This window comes from Eleutherodactylus coqui, chromosome 6, assembly GCF_035609145.1.
Source record: "Eleutherodactylus coqui strain aEleCoq1 chromosome 6, aEleCoq1.hap1, whole genome shotgun sequence".
NCBI lineage: Eukaryota > Metazoa > Chordata > Amphibia > Anura > Eleutherodactylidae > Eleutherodactylus > Eleutherodactylus coqui.
This window is the reverse complement of record NC_089842.1, coordinates 103952014-103969084: the sequence shown is the minus strand read 5'-3', so window position 1 is coordinate 103969084 and position 17071 is coordinate 103952014. Positions and strand designations below refer to the sequence as shown.

Here is a 17071-nt window from a genome sequence, read left to right as displayed (position 1 = left end):
TATTCTTGGCAGTCTCCTTCCTGCAGGTCCGTGTACGTTACATCACTACTGACGTAGCGTTCACTGCCTAGCAGGGCATGCTGAGCTATTGCTGAGACTGTGCATGTGCGCTGTCTCGCTGCGAGCGTTCATATGCTATTGTTGTGAGACAGCCTATATGTGCAGTCTCTGTAATAGCTCGGCATTCCCTGCTAGGCAGTGAACATTACATCACTAGTGAAGTAGCATATGTTGATCTGAAGGAAGGAGACTATTTGTGAATGTACGCTTCATCACTGGAAGAAGAGGATCCGGTGGCTTGTGCTGAGGTGACCCGGAGAACTGCAGGAGCCAGGAGAAGATCAGTGAGGAGAAAATGCAGTAAGAAGACTGCCTGGGCAGGAATAGGTCAATATTGATTTTTTTTTTCTAATGACAAAACCCCTTTAATATTGATGTTTTTCCTTGCTTTCTCTTTCACTATTATGTGCTATCAGTCCCACGATGCATCAGTACATCATCACATGAGCAGCTAAAGACTGTACCATCTCTGCTTGCAGGAAGTACACTGTCATTACCATTCATATTCTATATTCACCTAAATAAGTCTCAGATCATAAGTTCACAATGATCTGTCATCTCCTTCATTTTGATTCATTATCTGTGGCAGGAGCCTCTAATCATCATCATCATCAGCAGTAACTGTGATAGGAGTTTCTGTGCCCCCCTCTGAAGAGCCTGTGTGGTAGAGTCTATCACATAGTGCTGACTAATTCGAGAACAAATAAACCCAAGTAAATCTCAGGTGGTCAGAATGAGATCCTACGACACACAGGAATTTAGGAAGTTTCAGAGTAAACTGAATAGCTAAACAAAGTAGTCCTAGCCCACTTATGTATACTTGGGGACTAATTACATAATGAATAAAAATACATGTTTTTTTAAATTCCGACAATCACCTTTTATCTCTGATCTTACTGTATGTAGACAACTTCTCATTGGGTTGATCACTTGTAGAGTAGGTCTTTTGATCACACTTCATGAAGCCTTTAAATTTGAAGGGGTCACTTATGAGAGCGGCTGCTCCATGAAAATGCTGCCTGGAGGGCTTTTTGTACATTTAATTTTAAACTTGTGATTTATTGCAAGGGAATTGTAATAAAGCATCCATAACAGCCTTGTCATTCTGAGTCTGTGTACTTGGGGGGAGGAGATATATGAAAGACTACCTAAAGCAGAAATAGCAGTCGCCATGTGTTCTTACAGAATGCCAAGGATAATGACTCACACAGTCTGTTCAGTCTGAATTAATATAGTGTTTTCTACTTGCTCAGCTTCGCGATGTTGTGCAGATTTATCAGGATGTACGGTAGAAGCTGGGCTCTTTTTGCCTTTAACCTGAACAAGCATGTTTTTCGTTTGATGGGGGATGATCATTAAAGAGAACTCTTATGTATGCCGGATAATAATAGATATAGAAAGGTGTGATAATGGAGTAAGGAACTGCAGAAATGCACTAGCAACTTCAAATAAACCTCTTTTTATCAGTGAGAAAAGGTTATCACAGATGAACAAATAATCAACGAGTCCGGTTTTCTTCTTTTTTTTCTTTTGTCTTAAAGAAGGTGTCCAATTTTTTTGTTACCTTTTTAATAGCCCTCTCACACTGCCCACAATAACTTTTTTGTACATGCTTACCCCGTCATTGATGCACCAGTTCCTTCTTCTGGCGGTATGTCATGTGACCTTTGATGTGACTATGCCTGCTGGTCCAGTGACGTCCTGTATACAGTAACATGGGTTGGGACCTGATATTCCTAGATATCGGGTGCGACTGATGATGTTCCGTTTGGGTCAGAAAGCTTGGATGTAGAGAGCCTATGAGTTTACAAACATGTCACCACTGCAGTCAATGTAGACCGAGATCGACCCATAAGATAGTATGGGACATGGTTTTACAGCAGATTGATACATTTCCATTTTTCTAACGCAAACTATTTAATTCTGATTAATTCTTGTATTTTAATCTATGTAAACAATCATAGGAAAAGTAGGTCTGCGCTCTCACCGGTTGTGCGCAGACCTTATTCTGTCAATGGGGAAGGGATAACTAGGAGGGAGGGGTAAGGAGAGTGGGAAGGGGTATGCCCTACAACCACCTACTACTTACAGGCTTTATAAGTTAAATCCTTTTTTTTCTTTAGTTTTTTTTTTTTTAATTGTCAAACATTTCTCTCACTGTCACTAATGTTTCAGATAAGTTGGGTAACCACATTAACTTGGTTGAATTATATAATATATAATTATCGGTGACCAGTGAGATTAAACATTAACCCATTCCCGCTCCAGGGCCTACGTTTACGTCCTGGCAGCAGGGTACTTCCTGCAACAGGGCGTAAACTTATGTCCTGGGGATAGCGCGGGATCACATATGATCCCGCTCTATCCAGCAGTGGGAGCCAGCTGTCAGTCACAGCCAGCGTCCTGCTGCAACAGCGGGGGGGCATCGGAGATGCGCCCCCCGCTGTTAACCCCCTCCCTGCGCTCCCTCTGTGTCTCTGGCCGGCTCTCGCGATGTTATCGCGAGAGCCCGGTCTGTCGTCATGGTAACAGGACGCCAGACACTGGCGTCCTGTGTTACCAGTGCCTGAGATCGCTGTATAAGCGATAAGGCATGGCAGAGCAGTAGCTCTGCCATGCCTTATGACAGCGATCATCAGGGCAGTGGTCAAAGTCCCTCAGAGGGACACAAATGTTGTAAAAAAAACAAAGATTAAAAAAAAATGAATTAAAAAAATGTAAAAAAAAGAGTAAAAAAACGATTTTTTAAATGCTTTTTCTCAGATTAGCATAAAAAAAGGTAAAAAAAAAATAATTTTTAGCATTTTGCCTCACTAAAAACGCAATAAAAGTGACCAAAAAATCCGTATATACCCCAAAATGGTACCAATAAAAACTACAGCTCGTCTCTCAAAAAATAAGCCCTCATAGAGCTCCGTAAATCAAAAAATAAAAAAGTTACAGGACTTTGAATGCAGCGATTTCGAAAAAAATAAATTTCCAAAAAAAAGGGGTTTTATTGCAGAAAAGTGGAAAAACCTAAAAAAAAATGTAAGAATTTTGGTATCGTTGTAACCGTACTGTTCCGCAGAAAAAATGGAATGTCTCATTTATGCTGCATGATTAATGCTGTGAAAAAAAAATTAAAAAATCTATGGCAGAATTAATGCGTTTTCTCTCCCTCCTATCATAAGAAAAAAAAGTTTTACAATATAGTTAATGCACCCAAAAATGACGCCGATAAAAACTATAGTTCGCCACGCAAAAAACAAGCCCTTACACGGCCACGTCGATGGAAAAATACAAAAGTTATGGCTTTTGATAAACGGAGAAGAAAATCTGCCAAAAATTGTTGCGTCCTTAAGCCCAAAATAGGCCATGTCATGAAGGGGTTAAAATGACTGTAATTCGTCATCTGATTTGAGATTGTTGGAATTTCACTGTATTATTTGAGTATACGCTCTATGAGATCTGCCTCGTAAGGCCTACAGCAGTAGCTTTCCAAGTCTTTTTTCCATTTATCAGTTTCTAAGTAGAAATAAAAGTATGGAAACTGTCCACCAACTTCCTTACTGTACTCTAGCCATTCATCATCTGCCGTAGATAACATTTAAGGGACGGCAAGCAGAATGATGTAATAAATTATGTGTTTATCTCGTTTGGACATTTACACCCAGCTAAAGCTTGTGTTGGACTCCAGCCACAGGCCAGAGCAGGATATGTCTGCTCTATGGTAATGATGGTGAGGAGAAGTTACAGGCTGGATGTAAAATGTCATTGGGTTGTCAGTCTTTCTTGAAGATTTAGTAAGTGTTCATGCAGTCCTATGTAAAAACACCAATGACAATTCCTCCTCATACCCTGATGAGTTGTGTTAAGTGACAAACTTGACTTTGCTATATTAACCCTTTCCAATCCAATTTGTATCCTGGTTTTTCTAGGGGGCTTACTCTTTTTCTGCCATTATAAAACGGCGCTATCTGCTGGCTAAAACCAGTACTGCATGAGGTGACACGTTGGATAGGCTCCGACAGCACAAAGGCTGGCAATATACAGTAAGAGAACCCTGACAGATGTCTTCCAACATCAGAGCTGTACAGCCTTAAATCATAATGTCTTTAGACGTCAGACAGTGGATGGGAAAGGGTTAAATAAATCCTGGCAGAACTCGTGTTTCATAGTTACAGCTCCAATGTCAAAAGACGTCCAACAGGGTATTCTTACCGTCTTTTGCCAGCCACTCCACTGTCGAAGCCTCTCTGGCGCACACACACTGTCTTGAGCCAGCAGATGGCATCGTTGTATAACAGCAAAAAGAGAAAGCCTTTTAGGAAACCCTGAATCCAAAATTGGATTGGAAAGGGTTAATACAATTGCCACCAGTATATGAACAAGTGAACTGCCCATACTGTAAAATAAGGCTTTGCAGAGCTAACATTAATAAGACATAACTATTTTCCATTAAATAAATGGCGCCCCCTTTCTTTCTTCCAGCACCACATCTGTTTTGTCTCGAGCTGCCTTGGCACGTCTCCACTCGGCTGGGTTCCCCGAAATTTGCGATTGCAATAATGAGGTAGCGGAAGTGGTTGATCCATCAAGTCCGGTGAACTTTAATCCCCAAAGGGAAGAGGCAGATTATCTGCAATGTAATGAGATCATCCTACAATTTCTTGCCTTCAGCAGGTGAGAGAGGCAACATCCTTGTATGTTTAACCGATGAGTGTGCTTTTGTTGAGTCTGACGAGCCGCTAATGAATATGGAGCTGATGACAATACGGTGAACCAGACACTAATCAATCATAGTCCAGAAAAGTTAATTGAGTGGCGTTCTTCAGTGACGGGGTTATTCATCACCTGCAGGATGTATCTAGACAACAGAGAACAAGACATGAGTATCACATAGTTGTCCCTATACACACATAATATTCTGTAGAATCCATGTGGTTACACTGATTAGACCAAAACGTTTTTTTAAACAGATCCATAAAATATGGGATGATGAGCAAGTTGCAGTAAAGACTATCCAGCTAGTGCTGACAGTGTTAGGCAACCTGTTGACAAGGGGAAAACTAACACTCAGTTGTCAATTTATTCATATATTATAGGAGATATAACAGAGGAACGGCACAAAACAGAGTTCTAAGAAAAGAGGCTCCAGTGTTATTTTATGGAGAAAAGAAGTATTCATTAAAACACTCCTAATGAAAGGCTCTCAGAGCATTTCCCTTAAAATGAACAAAAAATCTATAAAATTATTAAATTTTTCTTTTAAAGTTTTTTTTTTTTGCATTAGTATAAAGGATTCATTATGGAGTACTTCAGGTTTATTAATTACAATTTTTCTTGATTGTACTGATAATTGAGTTTTTCTTTATAAACAGCTGCATGTAGTTATTATACACTGACATACCTAAAGTAACTAATATTGTGTAGGACCCTCTAATCCGGTAAAGTGTAGCAACTCTATGTGACATCAATTTGGAGGAATGTTGAGCCATGTTTTCTGAAGAGATGCAATTGTAGGTGCAGGATCTCAAGTGCAAATGTTCCTTGGCAAAACATCATAAATATTCAACTGGGCTCATGTTGTGCAAATTTGCAGGCCACACCATTCATAGGAACTCTCCAGAATGCTCCTCGAACCAATCTGGACAACTTGGGCCCCAATGGTATGGTGCATTATCTTGCTGGAGTATCCCAACATTTTTGGGGACATGAAGGGCTAAAAATGGTTAGCAAGCACTGGCCAATGATGTGTTTAAGTAAACTAGCGGACCCAACCCATGCCATGAGTACACCTCACACCAGTATGGAACCTTTAGCAGCCCGCACAGTGCCTTGTTGACAACTGGGGTCCATGGCTTCATGGGTTGCGTGTCACACACGAACCCTACCATCAGCCTGAAACAATTAGTGCTGTAACTAGAGATGAGCGAGCACCCAAATGCTCGGGTCCGCGTTATTTGAGTCGAGCTTTTCGTAAAATTCGAGAGCTCTACTTGAGTAACGAACCCCATTGACTACAATGGGAGACTCGAGCATTTTTGTATGTGGGACGCCGGGTCCTGAGCTTTTTTTTCTTGGTTCTCTCTCTCTCTCTCTCCCTGCCAGCCAAAAAATTCGCCATTGATGAGCGCTGCATTGCGGCGGGGAGGGGCCAAAACAGGCATGCCACAGCAGGGAGGAGCCAACAACTGGGGCGGGGTCGAACATGGCGTGATGCTCGTTCGAGAAATGAGCACCATCGAGTACGCTAATACTCAAACAAGCATCAAGCTCGGCAGAGTACGCTCGCTTAACTCTAGCTGTAACACATCAGATCACATCACATGTTGCCAGTCCTCCAGGGTCCAGTTAGTAACCTCACAAGCCCTGGTGAGACACTGTGCCTGGTGTCATGGTGTTAACAGAGAGTCTCTGGTGGATTTTCTGCTCCCATATCCAATGGAAGCTAAAGATCTCTGCATGGACAATTTTTACCAGACATCGCTGGTCTTGATCACTAAGCGCCTCTAGGCACCCACTGCGCTGGCCATTGTGAGTGGTAGTGTCTTTCGCCACGGTTCTGCTATTTTTGACAACAAAAATATTGCTTCAGACTGCGCTTCAACTTGAAAACGGTATATAAACAGATCTTAAGTTGGGTTGCCATTGAGTAGGCTGGGAACGCTCTATGACATATAAATGAATCCAGTATAAGGCTAGGTCACACGTTGGACTGTGCAGTGTTGCTTGTAAAATGCTAATTATCATGTTATTTTCATAGTGTCCAGGAAGATTTCCCAACCAACTGGCCCCAAACCATTTACTTCACCTTCCAATTTTACCGCTTCCCGTCAGTGACCAGCCCTCGACTGCAGCTTGTACAAATTCATTCTACTTCTAAGTCACGTTCTGAGACACCGGCCCGTCTGTTGGTTCAAATCAACAAAGATGGCTCATTAAACCCAGGTAAGCCCGACATTTTTCTTATATTTTGAACAAAGATCTCACATGAGATCTGAAAAGGTCTGAAATTAAAAAATGGCAATTTTCGCTTTGGTAGATCTGGTCTGTCCATATATTACATGTATTTATATATATATATATATATATATATATATATAAAATTTCACATTGAATGGCTGTGATATATTTTTGCATTGAATGGCTCAGATTGGTTCATCAAGCGCTGGCAGTGATTGGCTGAGCCACGGCACTCGATGAACCAATCACAGCCAGCGCTTTGTGGAGTTGGGGTTTTGAACCTCCAAGCCAGGAAGTGCTTGCTAAAAACGGCAAGCTAGTCTGCTGGAGCTGAAAAGGAGATGCGATATCGCTGTGGTTTTTTTCTCGGCGATATCTCAGTCGCCCATGTGAAAGGCCTAAAGGTTTGTCCTCCCAGCAACATGTTCTTTAAATGTGTACCTCCTGGCAATCAGCCAATTATGATTGCCTGGCAGCCGAAAGCAGCGATCAACCACCAGTGTCCATCATGATTCACCTGCAGGGTCCTACTGGTCAATTTAATGAAGCTTCTAAATGATATGCCACAAAATGTTACAGTTTTGCCTCAAAAAAAACTAACTAAAACCATTTGCAAAATGTTGCATATTTGAGTTCAAGACTCTAATTTTGACCTGCAGTCCCATATGATTCAAGCGGCATCATGTACCTGTATAATGTATGATAATTTACTTGTGTTTGTATTCTACCTGTAGGGTCACCGGGGTATCACTTGAAGTACACAGTAGATCCTGGATTCCTCAAGCCTGGAGAACAAAGATGGTTTCTCCGTTATTTAGCTCTACAGACCCTTCAAATTGACATTTGGGATGGGGAGTCCCTGCTTCTTATTGGATCTGCTGCTGTAGAGATGAAGGTATGACAGTTCCAGCCACCATTAATATCAATATATAGTAACGATTGCAGTAAACATTCCTAGCATGGATAAAAATAATTAGTTTATAAAAATGGGTTTGATCCTTTTAATTCTGATTGCCCCTCCCATCATGTCTTATGTCGGGACTTCGCCCCATCTTAAAGGGGTTGTACAGGAGTAAAAAAGCAGCTTCTACAAACAGAACCACTCTTAGGCCCAATGTCCACGGGCGGATTTGATTTGCGGGAGATCTGCAAATAAAGCCACCCATAGGGAGACATGGGCGCCTGCAAAACAGCTAAAAGCATGTGGTTTGCTCCAATTTCCTGCAAATTCGGCAGGGACGGCTTCCATTGAAGTCAATGGAAGCCGTCGGATCGGCGGCACACCTGCAGCTGTCACTGTGGACGTGCCGCGGATCCACAGGAAAGCAGGAGATTCAAAAAGAAAAAAAAGCACTGTGCATGCGTCGGACACCTCTGCCGTACTGAAGAAAGCAGATCTAGCCGACACGGAGAAGACCCACGCTGGATCCGGAGAGGTAAAAAAATCTCTTTACCTCTCGATGTCTGCGGGCGTGGCTGGATTCAGCAGTGGAATCCGTGCGTGCAAGTGGACATTGGGCCTTAAACGCAGGTCTCATCTGATATTGCAGCTTAAGGCCATTGAAGCGAATGAGCTGCAATGCCACACACAACCTGTAGACTGCTGTGGCGCTGTTTTCGGAATAGAGCAGCTATGTCGTGCTACACAGCACCCTTAAAGAGCTGCTGCTTGTTTGTATTTCTCTTCTCATTACATAACGATACGATTGTTATCCTGAAGTCTTCTCTAGTGTATTGTGTTCCTGGAAATATATTAATTCCTTCTATTAATTGTCTCTTGCTGGATCTCTTATGCCACTGTATATACCAGCATAAATGAATCATCTGATTGTAGGGAAGAAAAATGAAATGCACCAGAAGAGAGCAGTTTCTTTTATTGATATGTAACTCAATTCTTTTCTTTAAGGTTTGCGGGGTTCCTGCAGATCTTTTACCTTTCTTATTACTTTTATTTAGTTGGAAGCGGCAGGGAAAAGACAGTTTTATTGTTGTAGAAAACAGACATAGCTGCGAGGATAAACAGTGAATTCTTCTGCTACCTGCAAATAACAAAGGAATTCAGTGTAAATTCAGATTTTTTTTCTCATAAGGAGAACCTCATGCTTGTACTGACCTATATAGGATGTATGTATGAACATATATAGTATTCACTGACCTATATAGGATGTATGTATGAACATATATAGTATTCACTGACCTATATAGGATGTATGTATGAACATATATAGGATGTACTGACCTATATAGGATGTATGTATGAACATATATAGGATGTACTGACCTATATAGGATGTATGTATGAAAATATATAGGATGTACTGACCTATATAGGATGTATGTATGAACATATATAGGATGCACTAACCTATATAGGATGTATGTATGAACATATATAGGATGTACTGACCGATATAGGATGTATGTATGAACATATATAGGATGTACTGACCTATATAGGATGTATGTATGAACATATATAGGATGTACTGACCGATATAGGATGTATGTATGAACATATATAGGATGTACTGACCTATATAGGATGTATGTATGAACATATATAGTATTCACTGACCTATATAGGATGTATGTATGAACATATATAGTATTCACTGACCTATATAGGATGTATGTATGAACATATATAGGATGTACTGACCGATATAGGATGTATGTATGAACATATACAGGATGTACTGACCGATATAGGATGTATGTATGAACATATATAGGATGTACTGACCTATATAGGATGTATGTATGAACATATATAGGATGCACTAACCTATATAGGATGTATGTATGAACATATATAGGATGTACTGACCGATATAGGATGTATGTATGAACATATATAGGATGTACTGACCTATATAGGATGTATGTATGAACATATATAGGATGTACTGACCTATATAGGATGTATGTATGAACATATATAGGATGCACTGACCTATATAGGATGTATGTATGAACATATATAGGATGTACTGACCTATATAGGATGTATGTATGAACATATATAGGATGCACTGACCTATATAGGATGTATGTATGAACATATATAGGATGTACTGACCTATATAGGATGTATGTATGAACATATATAGGATGTACTGACCTATATAGGATGTATGTATGAACATATATAGGATGCACTGACCTATATAGGATGTATGTATGAACATATATAGGATGTATGCACCTGTATACAGATTTGTCCATGCTTACCTTGGTCTGACTTTAGTTAAGGGGACTGTCCAGGAAAATAAACTTACCCTCACTCAGTCTAGGTCCAGCGGTGCCAGCACCTCCACTTGTACTGTTCTGTCACTGGGTCACGTGGAGTAGATCTTCATCCTGAAGTTGGTTATGTAACTGCAGTAAGCTGACTGTCTCATTTCTATAACCGAGGCCTTATTCACACGAACCTTTTATCGCGGCTATTTTGTCGCGATAAAACGTTGTCTGAAAATCGCGGCCATCTGAAGCGTTGGATTTCAATGCATTCATTCAGATGGGCGATTTTTCAGTGCGTAAAATCAGCCAGCCGGAAAATATAGCACATACACTGCTGATTCGAGACGGACGCTTTTATGCAGAAAAGGGCCATGCCCTATCTTTTGGCCGTGATCAGCCGGCAGCTCCCATAGAAGCCTATGAGAGCTGCCGGCAAGGGGAGGGGGAGGGAGTTTAGCATGACTAGCACTGCTAAACTTCTTCCCCCTCCCTTTGCCGGCAGCTCACATAGGCTTCTATGGAAGCTTCTATTGCTGCGATCAACCAGGAAAGGAAAGAGGGATCACCCCAGTCAGAGGAATTTCAGGCTGCGCCGTATATACGCCGCACCTGGCCATGTGAATAGGCAAGAAAACGTAAGATTCAGAGGCGACTTGGTCGCAGCTTTATCTTGTTCATGCGATTTTCGGACGAAAATTGCAACGACTGTGTGAATAAAGCCTGGGGCCGACTTCAAATGATAGTATTTTTACAGTGAAATCCATGGCCGGCGGCCGCACTGAGGATCTGCAGCAAATAGCATGCATTGAAAGCTACGTAAAGTTGCTTTTTTCTTTACACTCATGGAGACGAATTGCATATTCTGCAAGAGGAGGAAAAAATCGCTGCATGGTCTATTTTGCTGCGGACTTCGTGCGGATGGCCTTCATTGAAGCAAATGGAAACCATCCGACCCACATCCCATCTGGAATTGACATTGCAGATAGGCCGCGTGTACCCATGTCATCGCCTACCAACGGTGCGAGAAAAGCAAATATTAAAAAAAAAAATCTGTACTGCGCATGACGGACTGTGAATGTCCGCAACCATCCGCAATACAGAAGAAGCAAGTACACTGGGTTGCCAGCCAGGGTCACAGCCGGGTCCACTGCGGTAACCCGCATGCGGAATCCGGCTCAGCCATGTGCAGCTGGCCTAAACCTGCCCCTTCTGTCTCTGCACTAGCTGTGAACGAAAATGGGTCTGGCTTAGTTATTGAAATGATTATAACATGTATATACCAATAGAATGCATGCAAGTTCATATGTAGAATGTATGTACCTAAATGTAGAAAAATGTCCCTTTCTCTCATGCATACTAGTTCGTGGATTTAAAGGTAGCAGATCATGGTCTTCTCTACTGCTCTGTCTTTCTGTACTAGAGACCTATCCGTTTTAGGAATATGAGGCAGCTTCTACTGTACATCCACTCCAGCTTCTGCTCTGCGTATAACCATCTATATAAATAGAAGGTATCGTATTGTTCCTGTTAAGGCCTTCTGTCCACGGGCGATTCTGCATTGCGTTATCCCCAGCGATAATCCGCACGCGGGTAATGCATTGAACGCTTTCCATAGGATAACTATGGAAAGTGCAGCCCAATGTACACGAGTGAAAATCCGCCGCGATTTTCCACGATGAACCTATTATGATAGGTTCATCACGGAAAATCATGGTGACTTTAGGGTTCTCCTGCAGCGGCCCACGCTGCAGAAATCTGCGTCGTTAAAGTGCAACGCCTGTGGACGGGCAGCCTAAATGTTGTCATGTTACAGACCATACAGTTGTAATTAAAATGGTTCAGTCCCATTCTAAATTAGGTTGGTTTACCAAATTTACAAACTTTCATCTATTTGCAAAAAACTATCAAACAAGAACACTTTAAATAACATAACTAATATAACAAGTGATTTCTCCCAATTCACCACAGAATCCCACTTTCCAGGAGTACTGCTGTCCCAGAATTATTCAACACCCTAATGACAAGCATCTTTAGTACTTGGTACAGCATTCTTTTACTGCCATGACCTGCTGTAGTAGTGATGCATAGCCAGACATCAGCTTCTGATAGCATTCTTCAGGAATCTTAGAGAACTGGAGGCCACTGCCCATGAGTAATAGATTAAGATTCTTGGTTTTGCTTGGCGCAAAAGCCGCCTTCAAATCCCACCAAAGATTTTTTATGGGGTTCATGTCAGGTTACAGTGACTCCACAACCTTCGAGGCCTTCTTCTGAAACCAAGCCTTGGTGGACGTTGAGGTGTGCTTGGGATCCTTGTCCTGTTGGACAATGACATTTCAGCTTTCTCACAGAAGGCATGATGTTTTCTGCTAGGACTTTCTGTTACTTGATTGAATCCATCTTGCCCTCCACACTCTGCAGGTTTCCAGTGCCAGAGGAAGCAAAGCAGCCACGGAGCCTCACCGAGCCACCGCTTCACTGTAGGCAGGGCGTTCTTTTCCGCAGATGCATCATTCTTCCTCCTCCAGACATACCGCTGATCCATAGGCCCAAACAGTTCCAGATTTGTATCATTGCTTCACAGAACAGAATCCCCAAACATCTGTGCCTTATTAAATAGTTTTGAGCATATTGGAGCCTACTTTTCTTGTGCTTTTGGTTCAGTAGAGGTGTATGTTTTGGAGTCTGGGCCTGAAGACCCTCAGCATTTAGTATGTGCCTTAGGGCTTATTCAGATGACTGTATATTGGCTGCGTTTTCACGCTGAGCCGATATACAGTGTCCTTGTCTGCGTGGGGGGGGGGGGGGTATGGAAGAGCCAGGAGCAAGAACTGAGCTCCTGCCCCCTCTCCGCCCCTTGCCACTATTTGCAATGGGAGGGGCAGAACAGGGGCGGACACCGTATATCGGCTCAGCGTGAAAACGCAGCCGATATACGGTCGTCTGAATAAACCCTTACTGCGCAAATGGGAACCTCACTGTCTGCTGCTACTAAATATTGCTGCAGGTCTTTTGCAGTCACTCAAGGGTGCTTTCACGACCTCCCCTTCCGGAATCTGATGGCAGCCGAAGATAACTTCATCTTTCTTTCATGTCCAGGTAGTGCAGTCAGTCTTCCTCTTACTTTGAACTTGTAAACTATACTTTGTACTGTATCTCTAGGAATATCAGTACCTCTGCTATCTCTTTGTATCCTTCTTTTTGTTTGTGCAAGGCAGTGATCTCTTCTCTTAACTTTTTGGATCACTCTCTTAGCTTAAGCTGAGTTCACACCTGCGTTCAGGTGTTCCATCTATGTTCCAATTTTGGAGCAGAAAAACGAAATTAAATATTTCCGATTCTTTCTCACGGGCTTTCAAAAAACTGAAAGTTTGCTCTCATTCCGTTTTATGTTTCCTTTCAACTAAACAAATAGCGCAGTCTGCGGCACTTTTATTCTATAACTAGATGGGAATATAATGGAACAGAAGTAAAGTGACAGCATTCCATTTTTTTAAAAGCCATTGAAATTAATGGGGGAAATAATGGCAACATTTAATTTACATTTTCTGCTCCAAAAATGGAACAGAGGTGGAAAGCCCAAATGCAGGTGTAAACGAGCGCTTAGCCATATTTGTAATATGAATTTCAGGTATTTGATGTGTTCTATCTCAAGCACACGTCATGCATCTAATGAAGCCCTAGATTAGTTGTATCAGGTGTGCTTCAGCCAACACCTCATTTGAAAATCTGTGCTCCTTATGAGGAATTCTATTCAAGGGGGTTGAATAATTTTGAGACTGCAGTTGTCCTTAAAAGTGACATTTTGTGTTGGATTTGGAGAAACCACTTGTAATATTATTTCTGTTGAGCTATTAAAGGAGTAACTGCATTTTTGCCAACCTTAAAGTAACACATTTTTTGCAAACTCGTTTATTTGCCAAATTTACAAACTTTCAGCTGTTTGCAAAAAAAAAACCTGTTAAAAAAAGAACAATTTAAAGAGTAACTATACTTTTGTCAAACTTTTGATATGTCTGAGAGACATGTCAAAAGTTTTGATCAGTGGGCGCCTCGCTGCTGAGACCCCAACTGATCGCTAGAATGAAGGACTGCAGCACTTACCTGAGCACTGTTCCCCTTCTCCCATCTTTTCTGCTTTATGGCTCCTCTGGGCAGCTGAAGACTGCCTCATAGAGATCTATAGACACCTTTTATACATCTCTATGAAGCCATCTCCGGCTGCCAGGATGACGAACACTGCAGTCTTCTTGATGTAGCGATCAGTGAGGGTCTTAACAGTAGCACTCCCACTGATCTAACCGTTTGACATGGTAAAAGTTTGCTCAAACTTCAATAGAAGCTCACCTCCAATATACCATAAGTCATACGCATATACTGTATACTCTTACACCCATAAAGTATGACTATATTTGCATATGTTTCATATAACACACTGTACCAACAAATTCATTTATATACAACAGTCTCACCATACCCAACACACATTTTGCCGAGACTTTGTTTGGGGGATATGATTAGGCTGTTGTACTGGTATTTGTAGTGTTATGTATGCCAGTGATTCCTTCCTATTGGACTTAATGTGTCTGTATCTGTTTTTCTTATATTTTGTTGGTATGGATTTTATTGACATTTATAAAGTATGGCTTTTTCGATATAAATGAATGTGTTGGTCCAGCATGTTACTTTAATTTTGGCAAAAGTGCAGTTACTCCTCAAATAGCTCGAAAGCACTAATATATCAAGGGATTTCTCCAAATTCAACACAAAATGTCACTTTTAATGACTACCGCAGTCTCAAAATTATTCAACCCTCATTGCAAATTAGGTTTATTTGCCAAATTTACAAACTTTCAGCTAATTTGCAATGGGGTTTGAATAATTTGGATTACAACTGTATTTGAGGAGTGGGCCAGTGAAACCATGTCCCCAAATGACCTTTTAAAGCACCCAGTAATAGGACTGGTCCAAGCCATGCAGTCGCTCTTGCAAAGTATGTCTCGACATAATTGCCTCCAATGGACTTTTTATCAATGCTAAGTCATTTAAAGTTAGACTTTCCTTACTAAATTGCTCTTGTTAAAATGCTTACTAAGTCATTTGTATTTCTAACCTTTTATCCAGATTAAATTGCAGGAATATGGTAATGAATGCACCTTTGAGCCAAATAGCATCACATTAATACATTCAGTAGAGGAATATTCCTGCTGAAATCCTAAGCTGTATAGTTGGGGAGCTTTCCATGTTGGTTCAATCACAAACCCATCTGCACTATATAAGACTTAAAGGGCATTTATTACCCAGATTTTCTCTATTTTCCAACCATATATCTGTTTGCTTGTCTAGTAGTAGTTTGAACTCTTTGTCATCGGCACATGATTGAATGCAGTGACCATTTAATAAGAGCTTCACATCTCCTAGCAAAAAAACAACCTGCAGAATCCAGGAGCCGGCGCAATGCTCGGGACCTAGACGTAAACAGCCAGAGAGTCAACGCTGTCAGTGAGTTCGTGTACCTCGAAGCCTTCAGCACAGATGGGAGAGCACTTTCAGACATCCTGCGGAGAATAGCACTGGCAGCCTTGGTGATGAGGTTCCTGGATAAACTCTGGTGGAGGCAGAACATAACACTCAGGACTAAGATTCAATTCTACCAGACCTGCATTATGCCAATATTATTGTACGGCTCGGAGACCTGGAGCTTGCTGTCACAAACCACTGAGTGTCTGGAGTCGTTTCACATGCGATGCCAACGCCTGATTCTCCGTGTCCGTTGATTCGACTTCATCAGAAACAGCGAGATACAGGCTTGCACAGGGATTGAGTCAATCACAGAAACAATAACAATGAGACGATTTGCACTTTCTGGTCATGTTGCAGGCTTGTCAGAAGCTGTCCCGGCCCACAGTGCTCTCACCGCAGTAATTGCTAGTAAAATCGAGAGACGACCCCCTGCCGAATGGCGGAGGCCTCCTGCTCGTCCGCAGCGCTCGTGGGTGCAACAGATCGGCAACGGTATCTCCTCCGACATCAACACAATGGAAGAGTGCTCTCGGTCGTGGTCATTCTAGATCGGCACGACAGACCCTCGTCGTTCAAGCTATTAACTTGATAACTAACTATTTAATAAGAGCCTGGAAGTTGAATGAGTGGTAGTAGTGCAATGTTGGCTGTACAGTACTCTATTTACCTAGGAACCATTGACCCCTATTAAGAAAAGTTTAGGAGCCAAATAGTATTTATTATAATATTAATTATTTATGTACTTAAATTTGACAATTAAAAATTCCATTATGTACTATAAATTATATACATGCATCCAGACTACTGCCTACCGATATACCGATTTCCTCTGTACCAACCTGACTGGGGGCAGCATCTCGATAGACTGCAGTACCGAATGAACGTTTTTTGCACCAAGTAAACTTAACACTCTTGGTGCGCTGAAGATTTTAAGAAGAATACGTCTGTCATCTACACAGATCATCCAAAGTTGTCCTCCCAGTAATCACTGCACATCCAGAGTTAAATATACACAATACCATAGTATACACATCCAGAGCCTTCCCCTCGACTCTCGGCATATTAGCCTTTTACTCCCTACCTCGGCCCTAACAACCAATTAGGTTGAATCAGTGAACCCATACAACCAATCAGGTTGAATCAGACAACCCAAACAACCAATCAGTTTGCTGGAATTGTGAATCAGAACCAGTTTGCTGGAATTGCTCCATAGTACTAAGCTGGAGAGTAAAAGGCTAATATGCTTCCCCTCACAGTATAAGACTAGGGCTACACAGTGACATATGGCCATGACAGGGGT

At 41.7% G+C, this 17071-nt stretch overlaps 1 protein-coding gene across 3 annotated transcripts in view; it reads left to right on the top strand.

Annotated features, from left to right (window-relative positions):
• NPHP4 (nephrocystin 4) overlaps positions 1-17071 on the top strand; it is a 288934-nt gene that overhangs the window by 195228 nt on the left and 76635 nt on the right. For all 3 annotated transcript variants that reach the window (XM_066607298.1, XM_066607299.1, XM_066607300.1), the window contains 3 exons: positions 4534-4725; positions 6809-6993; positions 7743-7903. In XM_066607298.1, the coding sequence (XP_066463395.1) occupies positions 4534-4725; positions 6809-6993; positions 7743-7903 (538 nt within the window). The remainder of the gene's footprint in view (positions 1-4533; positions 4726-6808; positions 6994-7742; positions 7904-17071) is intronic.